Source organism: Podarcis melisellensis (genome assembly GCF_964234715.1).
Source record: "Podarcis melisellensis genome assembly, chromosome: 4".
Lineage (NCBI taxonomy): Eukaryota > Metazoa > Chordata > Lepidosauria > Squamata > Lacertidae > Podarcis > Podarcis melisellensis.
The window spans coordinates 98,178,536-98,196,854 of record NC_138531.1 but is presented as its reverse complement, the minus strand read 5'-3'; the positions used below and the strand labels follow the sequence as shown (position 1 = coordinate 98,196,854).

Here is an 18,319-nt window from a genome sequence, read left to right as displayed (position 1 = left end):
ACAGATGTGCAAGGAGCTGGCCCCCTCGTGAAATTTAGGGGTGCCTCCAGGGACACCCCACACCGCAGGGTTGAGGTTGCTAGCCTTTTTGTCACGTTTGCAGGCTAGCTCAATCAATCAATCAATCAATCAAAACATTTTATGCCCTAAATTTCCTTCAACCTTATGTTAGCAAGAATGCATAAACAATACTTTTCATGCAATATTATTTGCTGGATTTTATTGCGTTGTGATCTTCCTCAGTGGGTCGTGCAAACTGCTCTTCCGAATAAATCCTTTTCATAGGGTCTTCTTCTTCTTCTTCTTTGGCAATCCCTCGTAGCCGAGTAAGATTGTCTTCCAGAAACACGGTTTTAACAATGTAAGTGACTGTGGAAGCCAATTCTGGATCCCCACGTCCTTCCACAGTGGGGACATAGGTTTCCGGGCAGGAGTTGATCACAGTGTGGGATTGCCAAGCATGCCTTCCTCTTAGCACATTTCACCCCTTCGTCCTGAGTTCGAGTGTCTTCAAAGCCCATGACACCTTTGGTGAAGGCTGTTCTCCAACTGGAGCGCTCGCAGACCAGTGTTTCCCAGTTCTTGGTGTTTATACTACATTTTTAAAGATTTGCCTTGAGAAAGTCTCTAAACCTCTTTTGTTGACCACCAGCATTACGCTTTCCATTTTAAATTTTGGAATAGAGTAGTTGCTTTGGCAGACGATCATCAGGCATCCAAACAACATGACCAGTCCAACGAAGTTGATGTCGAAGAATCATTGCTTCGACATGGGTGATCTTTGCTTCTTCCAGTACACTGGCATTAGTTCGCCTGTCTTCCCAAGTGATGGGTAACAGTTTTTGGAGACACCGTTGATGGAATCTTTCATAGGCCGGGCGTGACACTGGGGATGAGTTTATGGAACCATTGGGACAGTGGTCCAAAAAAGTTTGGAAGCTGCTGCTAAATGTACATGGGCTTCTCCCAAAATCCTTTTTTCTAACTGGAGAGGCTGGGGAGCGGACCAGGCGTTCTGTTTGGTTAAGCTGCCACCTTCTGCAGGCCAACCAGGTGTTCTGCCACTGAGCAAAGGAATCTGAGCAAGCAATCTAGAGGTGAATAGTTCAGGATCAGGCCTCCCATCTCCCTTGTATACTACAATCCAGGTTTCAATTCTCCTGCCAACTGCCAAAGGGCAGGATTTATAGCCAACAGCTGCGTTTATCATTCCAGGCTTCCTAGGCTGGGAAAAAATGACTTCATTGAGTCGTCTTGCAATGCAGAGCTAGATATGGAATTTCCACACAAAGGATGACGGAGACAGAGGCTGCGGTTGCAAAGCAGCCTTGGCAAATATTTTCCAAGATGATCTCAGCGCCGGGTTTTGCAATCTGGGTTTGAGAGACCCCCACTGACTGCCGGAATTCCATTCTCTGCAGGGTGGGGGGCTTTGAATTATGGTTGAATGAACGAGCGATTAACTCTTCCCTCACCTCTGGCCCCGTTGGGAAAAACAGAAGGAAATTGGCTTGAAACGGCAGCGGTAAAATGAACAGAATCGTATGCCAGTGAAGCTATTTTAAATCGATTAATACTCTGGCCTCATCTGCACTATGCATTTAAAAGCAGCGCTGTACCACTTTAAATAGGGACGCAGGTGGTGCTGTGGTCTAAACCACAGAGCCTAGTACTTGCAGATCAGAAGGTCGGCGGTTCGAATCCCCGTGATGGGGTGAGCTCCCATTGCTCGGTCCCTGCTCCTGCCAACCTAGCAGTTCGAAAGCACATCAAAGTGCAAGTAGATAAATAGGTACCGCTCCGGCAGGAAGGTAAATGGCGTTTCCATGCGCTGCTCTGGTTCGCCAGAAGTGGCTTAGTCATTCTGGCCACATGACCCGGAAGCTGTACGCCGGCTCCCTCGTCCAATAAAGCGAGACGAACACTGCAACCCCAGAGTCGGCCATGACTGGACCTAATGGTCAGGGGTCCCTTTACCTTTTACCACTTTAAATAGCCATGCCCCCCCAAATAATCCTGGGAGCTGTAGTTTGTTTAGGGTTCTGAGCAGGCGCGCTGACTCCTAGGGGCCAAGGCAGTTTCGGGCCCCTCAAAGTAGTTTTATGAGCCCTCTCAATAGTCAGGGGGCGTTGGGTCAGCAGACTGGCTCTTCACGGCATTGCTCTCATAAGGTCACGACATCGTGCAACATCGCGAGGGGAAGCGGGACATTCTGGCATCAAATAAAAAACCGGGGTGGATCTACACACAGGGAGAAACCCCGCTACAATTATGTCATACATTAGATCGTTATAACAAAAGGGGGTAAAAGCTATGTAAAAATCACATGGGAAAGTTTTGTGCTCTGCAGCGCCACCTGCTGTTGCGTGTTTATAACACATTTAAAATGTTGGATTTTTTTTTACTAATGTAGCTGAGTCCCAGGATGGCTTCTGTAAATCTGGGGCAGTCCCTGGAAAATAGGGTCTAACTAGGAGGGTCTAAGTTTCATTACATTTATAGTGAATCCACTCCTGGCCCTGACCTTCTTATCTCTCTCTCTCTCTCCCCACCCCTACCCTGCCACAACTGCACTTCTTTTTTTCTTTTTTTAAAGTCATGGTAATTTTTATTTTATTTTATTTTATTTTATTTTATTTTATTTTATTTTAATTTTAATTTTTTGACAAAGTAATACTCATACATAAATAAGAATGAAAATGTGCACCCCACCACTGGGACCATTCCATTGCAAACTATTCAACCTCCCAAAATTTCAACACCTCTTGCCATGGTTTGACCCCTTTCCGTTTTAACAGTACAAAATTCTACAAACGCCTTCCATATCTCCTCAAAATTCCCCGTCTTACCTTAATGGCACATGCTAATTTATCATGAATAGCTATATCCCACACCTCTTTATACCATTCTTCCGTTTTATAGTCTGCTTGCCCCTTCCACTTCCTAGCTATCGTAATTCGTGCAGCGGTCAATAAAATTGTGAGCGAGTCCTTCGTAGCCTGCAAACATTCCACCCAATGGTAAATTGATAATAATGCTGCCTCTGGACTTTTGCTCAGCTTTAACCCAGGGATTTCTGTTATCTCCTCAAACGTCCTTTGCCAGAAAAAATGTACATATTTACAGGACTGCACTTGAGCTCAGAAGTGCAGTTGTGTAAATATCATAGCTGTCAACCATCCCTTATTTGGCGGGAAAGACACCCCCTCATTTTTGACATTTTTAAAGAAGAAAATCTAGTCTTATACCTGGAAAAATATGGTAAAATTTTAAAATACCCAAACGTCTGCAGGTATCAAAGGTTTAGCCAGTACAACATCAGAGCATAGCTGTCAAGCGTCCCTTATTTGGCGGGACAGTCCCTTATCCCAGCGCCGTGTCCCGCTGCTGTCCCTTATTGATGATGTCGCTTAAATTTCCCGGGTTTCAAAGGAAGCAGCTCCTCTCCCTCCCTCCCTCCCTGCTGGCCAAGGAGGAGGGAGGCTCCAACTGTGTTGCTTGGCTGTGTTGCTCACCCAATAAGGAGTCTAAGAACGACTGGGGGGTGAAGCTTGCATGCCTTGTGCCGATCAAATCGGCCGCGTTGCCTGGGGACTTGCCTTTGCTCAGCGCTTCCCAGCGGAGAGGTGACGGTGGTTTTCCTTGCTGCATCCCCTTTGCTGGGTTGCTGCGCTGTGGGAACCACCGCTTGAAGCTTCGTTTGGCTGCTGGCTGGGCTTTTTGCTTTTGGCTCAGAGGGGCTCAGAAGTCGAACATACCTGTGCCCAGAAAATCCCTTATTTTGGCTGCTGATCCCTTATTTTCGAGGCTGCTGGTCCCTTATTTTCAAATCTGTAAGTTGACAGCTATGGTAAATATGTACAATTTTTCTGGCATTGTGCCTTGTTTAGTGCCTGGCTGAAAGACACCTTGGATCCAGCAATCGTGGCTTTAGATCGACGGGTCGCAGCCCTGACCGGCCTCAACACCCAGCCCCCTTACGCAGAATACCTGCAGGTGGTAAACTATGGATTGGGCGGGCACTATGAGCCCCATTTTGACCACGCGACGGTGAGTAAACCTGTTGCTGCAAAGTCCGGCAGGGCATGAAAGCAATTTGATACAATGGTACCTTGGTTCTCAAACGTAATCCGTTCCGGAAGTCCGTTCCAAAACCAAAGCGTTCCAAAACCAAGGCACGTTTTACCATAGAAAGTAATGCAAAATGGATTAATCCGTCCCAGACTTTTAAAAACAACCCCTAAAACAGCAATTTAACGTGAATTTTACTGTCTAATGTGACCATTGTTCCATAAAATGAAAACAATAATCAATGTACTGTACTATAAAGTAAATAAGACAGTATTGTAGATGATAAAAAATAAAATTATTACCGTATTTTTTGCTCTATAAGACTCACTTTTTCCCTCCTAAAAAGGAAGGGGAAATGTGTGTGTGTCTTATGGAGTCAATGCAGGCTACGCAGCTATCACAGAAGCCAGAACAGCAAGAGGGATTGCTGCTTTCACTGCACAGCGATCCCTCTTGCTGTTCTGGCTTCTAGGATTCAGAATAATTTTTTTCTTGTGTTCCTCCTCCAAAAACTAGGTGCGTCTTGTGGTCTGGTGCATCTTATAGAGCAAAAATACAGTATTTTTTTCTTACCTGCACTGATGATAGTCATTGTTCAGATGGGAGGCTTTTATCCATTTCCGCAGTCACACAATCAATCGATCAGTAGGTTCCACACAGTCACAAAAACAAATGAACCAGAAAAGCCTCAAAAACAAAAACGCAAAATAAATAGCAAACACGAAAGCACCAAACTTAATCCATTCCGGAAGTCCGTTTGACTTCCAAAATGATCAAAAACCAAGGCACAGCTTCTGATTGGTGCAGGCGCCCCGGAAACAATAGCCGACATCCGCATCGGATGTTCGGCTTCCGAAAAACATTCGAAAACCAGAACACTTACTTCCGTGTTTTCAGAGTTTGGGAACCAAGGCGTTTGAGTACCAAGGCATTTGAGAACCAAGGTCCCACTGTATTTTCCGAGATGTAAACACTTGCATTTTTTGTTGGAAGCAATCTAAGTCTTTCTGTCTTTTTAAACTTCTCTTATTTATAATTATAATTATATTTATATTTATAATTAATTATATTTCCTGCTTCCCCTTGCCACAAGCACAGTCCTAAACTCCACCTACACTTTAAAATTTAAACCGGTGTGTGTGTGTGTGTATTTATATAGTTTTTATTAAATGTAAATTGTACATATACATATATACTTGTTTGCTTTACAGCATAGATTCTTAACTGAATACTTGTTTTTCCGTACAAATCTTTTTCCACCCGTGACTTCCCACCAGTTTGACTACAGACGTTCTGCTCTTGTAGGACAACTTGTAGTTATGCTCAGGTCTTGTGGTAGATAATCCCAGTTCTGGAAGTACTAAAACTCGATGAATGCAACTACTTGGTGTTCCGTAATCTAGGAATTCTCTTTTTTTTCCAATGCAGTCGAGAAAAAGCCCCCTTTACAGGATGAAATCCGGAAACCGAATTGCCACGTTGATGGTCTATGTGAGTCTTCTTCTCTTTGCTGGGATCTGCAAAAGTATATTGTGGTTTTGCTAGGGAACTCTGTATATGCTTCAAGAAGGAAAGGGCTGCTTTGAAATATACCGGTACTCAAGAGTTGAGAGTGGATTTCATGCTCTTTATTCAGCTCATAGTGGTGAGGAGGGAATGGAAGTCCCCTCAAAGTATCTGCTTTATATACATTATTTACACAATGGGCCCCACGTGATTGGCTAATTCCGGGATTCTCCTGAAGGCCAATCAGGTTGCGCATTCACTTACACCTGGAGCTGGATTGGGTGGCTCCTGCCAACCAATCATACTGCTGCATTGTTCTAGGACCAATCAGACTGCTGCATTTGGATCCTATTGTTCTAGGACCAATCAGACTGCTGCAGTTTGGATCCTATTCAACTCAGTACATAACACTGATTTGGGAGATGTTTTCACGGGAGGGAAGTGTAACTGGGGCAAAGAATGATTTGGAGAATGGAAAACAGGGTTGAGCAGACCTCCCCTGGTATTTCTAAATGCTCATTGCACCAGCCAAAGCAGCTACTATATTTAGTTTCTTTAATGGCAGTGAGGATCAGTTCTGCCCATTTTGCAAAGTAGCAAGAGCTGGGTTGCAGGGAACCGGGCAAAGGGCCTTCTCGGTGGTGGCGCCCACCCTGTGGAACACCCTCCCATCAGATGTCAAGTAAATAAACAACAATCTGACTTTTAGAAGGTATCTGAAGGCAGCCCTGCTTAGTGAAGTTTTAAATGTTTGATGTTATATTGTATTTTTAATATTCTGCTGGGAGCCGCCCAGAGTGGCTGGGGAAGCCCAGCCAGATGGGCGGGGTATAAATAAATTATTATTATTATTATTATTATTATTATTATTATTATTATTATTATTATTATTATTGCATGGGGTTCAGACTCATGACCCTGAGATTAAGTCTCATGTTAATTGGATGTTTTTTATTGGAAAAGTAATAAAAACGATTTAAAAAAAAAAGTCTCATGCTTTATATCCTAGCACTGCCATACATCTGGCAACCCAGGTTGGAAGTGTAGATTTTGGTGAATTTCCTTGAAAATAGCTCCAAAACTTTCTTTTTCTGTGCAAAAAAAAAACAAAAAAAAACTCAGCATGGTTCTCCCTGTCCTCTTTTAAACTCCACAACAACCCTGTGAGGTAGTTAGGCTGAGAGATATAGAGAACCACATATGCCACCTTGAGCCGAAGGATAACGTTGTCCCATTTCTTTTCCTGCTCAGCTGAGTTTGGTAGAAGCCGGAGGGTCCACAGCCTTCATCTATGCAAACCTCAGCATTCCTGCTGTCAAGGTGAGTCTGTGTGTTGTGAACTGCAGAAAGAAGGGTTCTCCGTGGCGTGAAAAGAGGTATCAAAAGTAACAAGATCAAAAGAGAGAGAGGAACAAGTCATCAACTTCCTTGCAAAATTAAAAAGAGGCACTTGAGGCTCAAATTTATCATCCTCTCACCCCTTTGGCAGCTGTGCCAACACACCCCTTTGTGTTCAGGGCGCTGTCTTTTTTTCTGCAAATGCTTTTTCAGGGAAACTGCCCCTCTGCACATGCTCAAAGGAACGGGATTTGTGCATTCAGCTGGGGCCTGGGTTATTTCTCTTGCAGACATGCCATGAAGGTTCTTGTTCCCTAGGGACGCGGGTGGCGCTGTGGTCTAAACCACTGAGCCTCTTGGGCTTGCTGATCAGAAGGTCAGCGGTTCGAATCCCCACGATGGGGTGAGCTCCCATTGCTCAGTCCCAGCTCCTGCCAACCTAGCAGTTTGAAAGCACGCCAGTGCAAGTAGATAAATAGGTACCACTCCAGCAGGAAGGTAAACGGCATTTCCGTGCGCTCTGGTTTCCGTCACAGTGTCTCATTGCGCCAGAAGCGGTTTAGTCCAGCTGGCCGCATGACCCGGAAAGCTGTCTGTTGACAAACGCTAGCTCCCTTGGCCTGAAAGTGAGATGGGCGCCACAATCCCACAGTCGCCTTTGACTGGACTTAACCGTCCAGGGGTCCTTTACCTTTACCTGTTTTCAACACGTTTTTTCAGGGAAACTGCCCCCTGTTCAAAGGAACGCGATTTGTGCACTCAGCTGGGTGCCTGTGTTGTAAACAAAAAATCTGCCCTGTTCCCCTTATGGGGTATCCAAGAGCCCATATAGAGTCCTTACGTAGGTTCCCTATTGGTAGGAGAAAATAACAGAGGCCAACCAGAGAATATTGAGAAGCAAAGCAGCTAGTAAGCCTGATCTTTGTTGATCTGTTGCAACAGGGTGCTCACTCACCACACGCAGGAGGGAAGAGGAACCCAGAACAATGGCGCGCAAGGCCTTATATAGACATTTTAAATTCCCTGCCCTGGAGCTCAAGACCATACATCATACATCCATCACAGAAAAGGTGGTCTATAGCAGAAATCTGAGTGACGTGTTTATCTCAAATGCCAGGTTACCTCTTTAATGGTCACTTGATTGGATACCCTGGGGAGCCTGGCCATTCTTTCGTAATGATAAATACTTAGTTCCTGAGCCAGGTCACAGCTTCACATCCTATTCATATCTTAAATGTGCCCTTAAGAGACAACGGGGAGGTTTCCCACTTTGACCTTGCAGAGAAATAATTGAAGTCAATTTGTTCAGGACTTGTTTCTGGGGGCGTTTTCAGACATGTGGTTTATAGATTTATGTACGTGTTTGCTTGGTACATTTATGAACATTGATTACAGATCTAAGGCCTTAAAATTCTTATCACACCTGCCACGCTGCTCAGTCTGGAGCCTGGGTTATTTCTCTGCAGACACGCCATGAAAATTCTTATTTTTCTGGTCCCCTTTCCAGAACGCAGCTCTCTTTTGGTGGAACCTTCGCAGGAACGGGGAGGGGGACGACGACACCCTCCACGCTGGCTGCCCGGTCCTTGCCGGAGATAAATGGGGTAAGGAGCTGAGCTTAGGGTGCAGGAAGGAAGGAACTGACCGGCTAATTTCAGCCGCCAAGTTCCTACGAGGGTAGCGGGCTCACACAAAAAAGGCCTTGCCGAGGAGCTCGGTCAATTTCACTGCTGTGCCATCAAAAGCTGGGAAGTGAAATAGGCATGATTAATAATAATAATAATAATATTTTTTTATTTATACCCCGCCCTTCCTGGTTCAGAAAACCGGGCTCAGGGCGGCTAACAGCAAATTTAAAACACTTAATTGATGCAACAAAAAACAGCATAAAATACAGTATAAAACGCGAATAACAAGAAATTCAGAATTTAAAAATCAATTTAGGAGGGAAATCCATCCAATAAACATTAGATGATCACCAGGGCTAGCTGGCTAAATTTGTCCTAATAAATAATAAACAATAAATTACTATTATATAACAATAAATTATAAATTAGTTTTGACTTCAGTTGTGGCGAGGGATGCCTAAAAAGGGGCGAACGTCCAAAAAGTGACTCCTGGGCAGCGCTAAGATAAATTCAAGAGTGTAAATAAGTTTTGATGGATGTAATAATGGAACAAGGGTACAGTTTTTGTAAAATATGCAGGGACTGGTGATATGCCAAATGAGCCATGGAAAGAGAAGACGTCATTGAGATCTGAAGGATATAAAAATGAGCCCTGTACTTTAAATTGTATAGCAGAGAATTTTATAAAAATTATATAAAAAATAAAATAAAGTGTGACCCTGGTTGCCCTCTCTTCAAAAAGCCTGCCAGGAAAAGACCCAGGCAGGGGAATTGCTATTTTTTGCTTGTGTTTTCATGGCACACGGCAATCGTTTCCAGTTATGCCGATCTGTGGCAAGAAAAAGCGACGAATAAATGTAATAATAATAATAATAACTTCGGCTGGCTCAAAGAGCTGCAGTTAGATTTCTGACCGAGGGTGGTTATGGCGAGCAGACGATTCTCGTGATAAAGCAGGTCTTTTTTCCTGGCACAATTCAAAGGGCTGGTTATAACTTATAAAGCCCTATATGGGTGGCGCTGTGGGTTAAACCACAGAGCCCAGGACTTGCCGATCAGAAGGTTGGCAGTTCGAATCCCCGCAACAGGGTGAGCTCCCGTTGCTCGGTCCCTGCTCCTGCCAACCTAGCATTTCGAAAGCACGCCAGTGAAGTAGATAAATAGGTACCACTCCGGCGGAGAGGCAAGTGGTGTATCCATGCACTGCTCTGGTTTGCCATAAGTGGCTTAGTCCTGCTGGCCACATGACCCGGAAGCTGTATGCCGGCTCCCTCGGCCAGTAAAGTGAGATGAGCGCCGCAACCCCAGAATCGGCCACAACTGGACCTAATGGTCAGGGGTCCCTTTACCTATATGGCTTTGGTCCAGATTATCTGAAGGACTGTATTTCCCCATAAGAACCTGCCCGAGTTTTGAGAACTTCCAAGGATGCCCTTCAGGGAAAACAGGGTCTTCTCAGCAGTGGCTTCTCCCAGGCAACTTTGGAACTCCCTGCCTGGAGAAGTCAGAATGGCTCCCTCCTTGCTGTCCTCCTGCTAGCAAGTGAAGACCAACAGGCTTTGGGGAACTGACTGTTTTGAATGAAAACAGTCTGGTGGGTATCATCATAATGGTAATAATTTATTCTTTATACCCCGCCCATGTGGCCGGGTTTCCCCAGCCACTCTGGGTGACTTCCAACAAAATATTAAAAATACAAGAGAACATCAAACAGTAAAAACTGCCTTTAGATGTCTTCTAAAAGTCAGATAGTTGTTTATTTCCTTGACATCTGGTGGGAGGGCGTTCCACAGGGCAGGTGCCACCACCGAGAAGGCCCTCTGCCTGGTTCTCTGCAACATCACTTCTCGCAGGGAGGGAACCGCCAAAAGGCCCTCGGAGCCTCAGTGTCCAGGCAGAATGATGGGGGTGGAGACGCTCCTATCATACTGCTTTTATCATAATGCTCTCTATATTTTAAGAGATCTCATCTATATATCTGTATCTATATCTATATCTAAATTGCTTTTCAATTTAACTTGAAAACATCAAGCTAGAAGTAATAATAAAAAGTGTCATAAGAGCAGGAAGAATAAAAGCGCAAGATAATAGAACGATAATCGCAATAATCAAAGAATGCTTGAAATAGAATGAGTGGTGTAAAATATATTCGACAGTGGAATGAATACAAGGTTCCTCTTTGTAACAAACATATCGAATAATCACGGAAGTTCCCAAATAGACTCATATTTGTTTTTTAGATACTGCTTTTTCATCTCTGTGATTTTAGCTGTTTCTATTTTAACTGTAAGCTGCCTTGAGTAGTTCCTATCGGGGGAAATGAGGGATATTATTATTATTATTATAGTGGTACCTCAGGTTAAGTACTTAATTCGTTCCGGAGGTCTGTTCTTAACCTGAAACTGTTCTTAACCTGAAGCACCGCTTTAGCTAATGGGGCCTCCTGCTGCTGCTGCGCCGCCGGAGCACGATTTCTGTTCTTATCCTGAAGCAAAGTTCTTAACCTGAGGTACTATTTCTGGGTTAGCGGAGTCTGTAACCTGAAGTGTATGTAACTTGAGGTACCACTGTATTATTAATCCTCACCTCTCTTTAATAGTGGCCAACAAGTGGTTTCATGAACATGGACAGGAATTTCGGAGACCGTGTGGCACCAGCCCAGAAGACTAAATAGTTCAAGTGCTCTCAGCTGGGTTCGGCGAATGCCAGGGGCTCAAGTGTGGGGAGAGATTCTGGGCCCACTCCCTATCCCAACACAGCCTGGTCCGGAAAGACCACCTCGGAGTGAACCACGGCCAAACCACACCTTGGCAAAGGTTTTCTCAGGCATCCGAGAAAGAAAGGACCTGTTGATGTAGCACATCGTTAAACTATGGAACTACCTGCCACTGGGCGCAGTGACTGGCCACCAACCTGGACGGCTTTAAGAGGATGGGGCAAATTCGTGGAGGAAAGGGCTGTCGGCGGCCTCTGGCCGCAGTTGGAGGCGGTAATGGTTCTGAATCTCAGTTGCTGGAAGCCACAAGAGGGGATAGTTGCTCTTGGGTTCGAATCCTGATCGCAGGTTCCCCATGAGCCTTTGGCTGTGACCATCTTGGCTGTGAGTCTTGGAAGACCTGCTCCCTGCCTTGCAGGTCTTTTCCCACCTGGCCTGGGAGAGCAGGGCCCGGACTGACTCCAGCTGCAAAAGCTGAGGCTGAACAGACAGGGTATGTTTTTTTGTTGCCGGTACAGTGGTACCTTGGTTCTCAAATGCCTTGGTACTCAAACAACTTGGAACCCAAACACTGCAAACCCGGAAGGAAGTGTTCCGGTTTGCGAACTTTTTCCAGAAGTCAAACATGCTCCGTTATGAGTGCCACACTTTTGTTTTGAGTGTTAGACTGAGGTCTGTCTGTTTTTGCTATTTATTTCGCATTTATGTTTTTGCGGCTTTTTTGCTTCGTTTTTGTGACTGTGTGGAACCCAGTTTTTTTTCCTTTTTGTTTTTTTAAATTATAAATTTTATTAGTATTTTCCACACAACAACCCGAAAAATATCAAAAAATAACAATAAACAAAACACAAAAACCAACATTAAAAAAACACACACAAAAAAAATCCATATCAGATTGATTGATTGAGTGACTGCAGTACATTGATTATTGCTTGCATTTTATGGATCAATGGTCTTGTTAGATAGTAAAATTCATGTTAAATTGCTGTTTTGGGGGTTGTTTTTAAAGGCTGGAACGGATTAATTCCTTTTGCATTACTTTCTATGGGAAAGCGTGCCTTGGTTTTGGAACGCTTTGGTTTTGAAACGGACTTCCGGAACGGATTAAATTTTTTGTACCTTTCTTCTTAGATCTTGTTATGATTTATGTGAAAATAGTTGCTTTTGTTTTTGTATTTTTGGGTGCCTTTTATTTATTGTTCATGACAACTTTGCGACGTTTGTGATGGCATAAAACTTTAAGTCTTGTAAGGCTCCCCGAGCGAAGTCTCAGCTCTGGGGAGATGGAGTACAAATAAAATCATGACGGCGGTGATCTGCTTGGCCACTGTGAGACTAGATAATGTTGTTGTTTAGTCGTTTAGTCGTGTCCGCCTCTTCGTGACCCCCTGGACCAGAGCATGCCAGGCCCTCCACTGCCTCCTGCCGTTTGGTCAAACTCAAGCTGGTAGCTTCGAGAACCCTGTCCCACCATCTCGTCCTCTTTCGTCCCCTTCTCCTTGTGCCCTCCATCTTTCCCAACATCAGGGTCTTTTCCAGGGAGTCTTCTCTGCTCATGAGGTGGCCAAAGTATTGGAGCCTCAGCTTCACGATCTGTCCTTCCAGTGAGCACTCAGGGCTGATTTCCTTCAGAATGGATCAGTTTGATTTTCTTGCAGTCCATGGGACTCTCAAGAGTCTCCTCCAGCGCCATAACTCAAAAGCATCCATTCTTCGGCGATCAGCCTTCTTTATGGTCCAGCTCTCACTTCCATACATCACTACTGGGAAAACCAGAGCTTTAACTATATGTACCTTTGTTGGCAAGGTGATGTCTCTGCTTTTTAAGATGCTGTCTAGGTTTGTCATTGCTTTTCTCCCAAGAAGCAGGTGTCTTTACATTTCGTGACTGCTGTCACCATCTGCAGTGATCATGGAGCCCAAGAAAGTAAAATCTCTCACTGCCTCCATTTCTTCCCCTTCATAGATCACTGCCTTGCAGTGGCGAAGGGGCTTGAACAACTCAGAGAAGCTATGAGCTATGCCGTGCAGGGCCACCCAAGATGGACAGGTCATAGTGGAGAGTTTTGACTTAATGTGATCCACCTGGAGCAGGAACTGGCAAGCCAATCCAGTATCCCTGCCAAGAAAACTCCATGGACAAAGTAGCACCTTAGAGACCAACTAAGTTAGTTATTGGTATGAGCTTTCGTGTGCATGCACACTTCTTCAGATACACTGAAACAGAAGTCACCAGACCCTTCTATATAGTGAGAAGGTGGGGAGGGGTATTACTCAGAAGGGGAATGGGTGATTCGTTGTGGGAATGGGTGATTCGTTGATCGGGGTGGTAAACCTGTTGACGACTGTCGAGGACTGCAATTGGTCTTACAGGAAAAAGCAAGGCGTGAGATGGCTAAAAATAGCTGTATCGTGTATAATAAGAAAAGAATCCAGTGTCTCTATTCAGACCAGGTCTCTCCATGGTTTGAAAGCCCTAAACGGCCTCATAGAATCTTAGAATCATAGAGTTGGAAGAGACCACAAGGGCCATCGAGTCCAACCCCCTGCCAAGCCTCGGCCCAGTATATCTGAAGGAGTGTCTCCACCCTCATCGTTCTGCCCAAACATGGAGATCCAGCTCCGAGGGCCTTCTGGCAGTTCCCTCGCTGCGAGAAGTGAGGTTACAGGGAACCAGGCAGAGGGCCTTCTGGGTAGTGGCACCCACCCTGTGGAATGCCCTCCCATCAGATGTCAAGGAAATAAACAACTGTCTGACTTTTAGAAGACATCTGAAGACAGCCCTGCTTAGGGAAGTTTTTAATGTTTAATGTTGTATTGTGTTTTCAGTATTCGATTGGGAGCTGCCCAGAGTGGCTGGGGAAACCCAGCCAGATGGGCGGGGTATAAATAAATAAATAAATAAATTATTATTATTATTAAATTCTTTTGCAATCCGAAGGTATAGACACCTGATTTCTTTCATGAATGGAAGCTGAAATTCACCATCAAAACATACACATGTCCTTGCTCAGAAGCTGCCCAGCGCCACAACATGAAGCTTTTCCCGACACATGGAAGCACTAATGGGAACAGCTTCGCAGGTTGATTTCTGCCTGGTCTGCTGCTATTAAAGGCACCCAGCCCACCAAAAGGCAGAAAATCTCAGTGGCAACCAAACTGGTGCAGCATACATGCGCGGGGGCAGAAGAAAGCTGCTTTCTTCCCAAGGAGCTGTGGATCCACACACCTCCCGGTGGCCTGAGGCCAGCCGAGTCAATATTTGAAAAAGTGAAATTGTGGTTAACTGGAGCAGAAACGGACTGTGCCTCTTCTTTCAGAGAGAGCCTCCTGGGAGACAAAAGAATGATACACGGTCTCTCCATCCCACACAAGCCCCCTCTCTTTCCCTCTCCGCCTGTATCTCACACGTCCAACCGTCCACAAGCCCCAGACATCGATGGAATTTCCCCCACTAAAGAGCTTAAAAATGTGAGTGTCTCTTTTAGAACCAAAAAAAGTTGATTAAAAGTTAAAAGAAACAAAACAGTTAAGTGCTTTGTTGGAGCAGACTGAGATTCATCTAGTCCATTTGGTCCTCCAAATGTTGTTTTTATTATTATTATTATTATTATTATTATTATTATTATTATTATTATTATTATTTTATTTTATATACCATCCTTCACCCAAAGATTGCAGATGGTGCACAACATAAAAATACAGAAAGAGGATCTACAATAAAATAAAAACCAACAACGCACCCTCCCACAAGCACATTTAAAAGGCCGTAAAATGATGATGGACTACAAATCCCATCACCCTTGACTATTGGCTGGTGCTGATGGGAGACCTGCTTTAGCTGGCCTGTTGAAGCCATTTCCTGGGATTGTGGCCCATAGCTGTCAACCATCCCTTATTTGGCGGGAAACTCCCTTATCCCAGCGCCGTTTCCTGCTGCTGTCCCGGATTGATGATGTCCCTTAAATTTCCCGGGTTTCATGCTCGCCCGACTCAGGAGGGAAGCAGCGGCTCAGGGTCCTCCGCCGTGAAAGAGCGCACACAAGTTGCCGCATCTCCATCTCTGCCTTTTCCCCCTCAGGGGCGTGTGGTGAGGAGCCAGGTGGCGGCGGGCAGGCAGCCCCTCTCTTGTGAGACTTCCGCCGCGCTGCCAGGGGAAGCCGGAGGCGGCTGAGGAGGCGGCTGAGGAGGCGGCCTGAGAGAGGAGGAAGAGGAGGGGATGAGGAGGAATGCAGAAGGGCGGCGCTTCAGCGGCCGGCGTGGCAACCGCCTCATGCCAGGCTCGCGTGTGGCGTGGGCGAGAGTCTCTCTCCCTCTCTCTCAGGTGGGGAAGGGCCGATGGAACTCCTCGCGCCAGGACAACGGCAGCCCCAACATGCTGCTTAGCATCCCCTCCAACCAGTGCAACATCTTAATGTAGTGATTTCCCCCTCTGCATCCCTTTCATAACTCTATTTTTATAAATCATTTGTCCATCCATGGTTCAAATTTTTACTACAGGTTTCCTGTCAATCCTACCAATGTATGTAACGCTTTACAATAGCTTTTCAACTAAATTATAAACTTTCCCCACTCTTTATTAAAGAGGTCCTCTTCCTGGTTTCTAATTCTGCCTGTAAGCTTTGCCATCTCGACGTCGTTCATCAGTTTTGTCTGCCACTCTTCTTTGTCAGAGTTGTAGACCCTTAGGATCATCTAGTCCAACCCCCTGCAAAACACAGTCAGTCGCAGCAAAAGCAGCATGGCTCCATCAGTGCTGGATTTCTGTATAAGCTAAGCAAAGTCCCTTATTTTGGCTGCTGATCCCTTATTTTCAAATCTGTAAGTTGACAGCTATGTCTCAGAGTGGGCAACAACCTTGGACCAAAAACAGAATAAAACGGGACATGTCCACGTTGTAGGTCTGCAATGGTGGTTTAAAAAACACACACACACAAAACCCAACAAGATTATTAGCAAAAGGGCGATTCTCCCGTTTATCGGCTTAAGGAGACTATCAGAAGAGATCATAAAGAAAAAAGAGAAAATATATGAACAAGTTGTGATGTGGAAACAGCAAGATAAGATGGGATAGAATTACGAACTCTGTCCGGACTGATTTGGATATTAACGCAGCAGCAAGAAGATGATCAGAATTCCCCTTCGGATCTTGAAGTATGGGACCCCCCAACAAAATTCAAAATTTGGCTTTGTAATTCGGAATTTATGTGATGTGATTTAATTTGATGTGATTGGCCAGTTAATAAAAATTATTATAAAAAGGGTGATTCTCCCCCAACCTGAAAACTCCCAACTTCTCAGTGCTGCAATAAAATTGCTTTTCACCAGCTGCTTCCAAAGAGGCCCCTCCCCCGGTCTAGGGGGGGGGCAAAGCTGGTGGCTGAGTTGTGTGTTTGATAGATCAGAAAAGAGAGAACAGCCCTGCTTGAAGCAGACCCAGGTGTCTCCTGCACGTCCCAAACTCCCCAGATTTGGCATTTATCCGCGCACTTATGCCGTTTTCGCATGGAGGTGTGAGAAAACTCTCTGCCAAAGGCATCACATTGCAGAGACACACGGATCGCTATTCTGCGCCCAGATTCCCTGAGTTGTTGTTAATTGTTACTCTTTTATTACCCAAACAATCATACTCAAAGCGAGTTCTCAGGGAAGGGGGGGTGAGCATGGGGGGAAAGCAACACTGACCCACCTCATAGGGTGGTTGTGGGGAGGGATAACGAATCTAAAACAACATTATGCACTAGAAATACTAAGCATCTAGCATTAAAATCTCCGCAGTGCATAACTGAGAGTACAGTGGTACCTCGGGTTATAGACGCTTCAGGTTACAGACTCCGCTAACTCTGAAATAGTACCTCGGGTTAAGAACTTTGCTTCAGGATGAGAACAGAAATTGTGCGCGGCAGCGGGAGGCCCTACTAGCTAAAGTGGTGCTTCAGGTTAAGAACAGTTTCAGGTTATGAACGGACCTCCAGAACGAATTAAGTTCTTAACCTGAGGTACCACTGTATATGACATGTTTTATAAGAGCATATTTCATGTAAAAATAAAATAAGCAAATGCAGGATTCTAATTACCGTAATTGAACTTATTGTTTGCTATGTCCATGGAGTTTTTTTGGCAGGGACACTGGAGTGGCTTCCCGGTTCTAAAAGCAGAGACTTCACTTGCCAACAAAGGTCTGTATAGTTAAAGCTCTGGTTTTCCCAGTAGTGATGTATGGAAGTGAGAGCTGGACCATAAAGATGGCTGATCGCTGAAGAATGGAGGCTTTTGAATTCTGGTGCTGGAGGAGACTCTTGAGAGTTTCATAGACTGCAAGAAGATCCAACCTCTCCATTCTGAAGGAAATCAGCCCTGAGAGCTCACTGGAAGGATAGATCCTGAAGCTGAGGCTCCAAGACTTTGGCCACCACATGAGAAGAGAAGACTCCCTGGAAAAGACTCTGATGCTTGGAAAGATGGAGGGCGCAAGGAGAAGGGGACGACGGAGGACGAGATGGTGGGACAGTCTTCTCGAAGCTACCAGCATGAGTTTGACCAAACTGCGGGAGGCAGTGGAAGACAGGAGTGCCTGGTGTGCTCTGTTCCAGGGGGTCACAAAGAGTCGGACACGACTAAATGACTAAACAACAAAAACAAAATTGTTTGCTATACACATGCTCCTTCCTAATGAAGGAGCTCCTTTATGTTTTGTACAAACATAAAGCATTAAAATAAAAATGCACTATAATAATAATAATAATAAAAAATCGGGGACGCGGGTGGCGCTGTGGGTTAAACCACAGAGCCTAGGACTTGCTGATCAGAAGGTCAGCGGTTCGAATCCCCATGATGGGGTGAGCTCCCGTTGCTCGGTCCCTGCTCCTGCCAACCTAGCAATTCGAAAGCACCTCAAAGTGCAAGTAGATAAATAGGTACCACTCCAGCAGAAAGGTAAACGGCGTTTCCGTGTGCTGCTCCGGTTTGCCAGAAGTGGCTTAGTCATGCTGGCCACATGACCCGGAAGCGGTACGCCGGCTCCCTCAAGATAAATAAAGCGAGATAAGCGCCGCAACCC

General features: G+C 45.2%; 1 protein-coding gene and 1 long non-coding RNA gene across 3 annotated transcripts in view; one reads left to right on the top strand and one right to left on the bottom strand.

Annotated features, from left to right (window-relative positions):
- Positions 1-12,129, top strand: part of P4HA3 (prolyl 4-hydroxylase subunit alpha 3) — a 39,060-nt gene extending 26,931 nt beyond the window's left edge. For both annotated transcript variants that reach the window (XM_081909901.1, XM_081909900.1), the window contains 5 exons: positions 3,891-4,050; positions 5,500-5,562; positions 6,829-6,897; positions 8,423-8,519; positions 11,143-12,129. In XM_081909901.1, coding sequence (XP_081766027.1) covers positions 3,891-4,050; positions 5,500-5,562; positions 6,829-6,897; positions 8,423-8,519; positions 11,143-11,213 — 460 coding nt within the window. In that variant the 3' untranslated portion in view covers positions 11,214-12,129. The remainder of the gene's footprint in view (positions 1-3,890; positions 4,051-5,499; positions 5,563-6,828; positions 6,898-8,422; positions 8,520-11,142) is intronic.
- Positions 6,509-6,839, bottom strand: LOC309369457. Its single transcript, XR_014168151.1, has 2 exons — positions 6,785-6,839; positions 6,509-6,668 (listed from the first exon to the last, which is right to left on the bottom strand). It is a non-coding gene; the product is annotated as an uncharacterized lncRNA (long non-coding RNA).
- Positions 12,130-18,319: the final 6,190 nt, after the last annotated feature.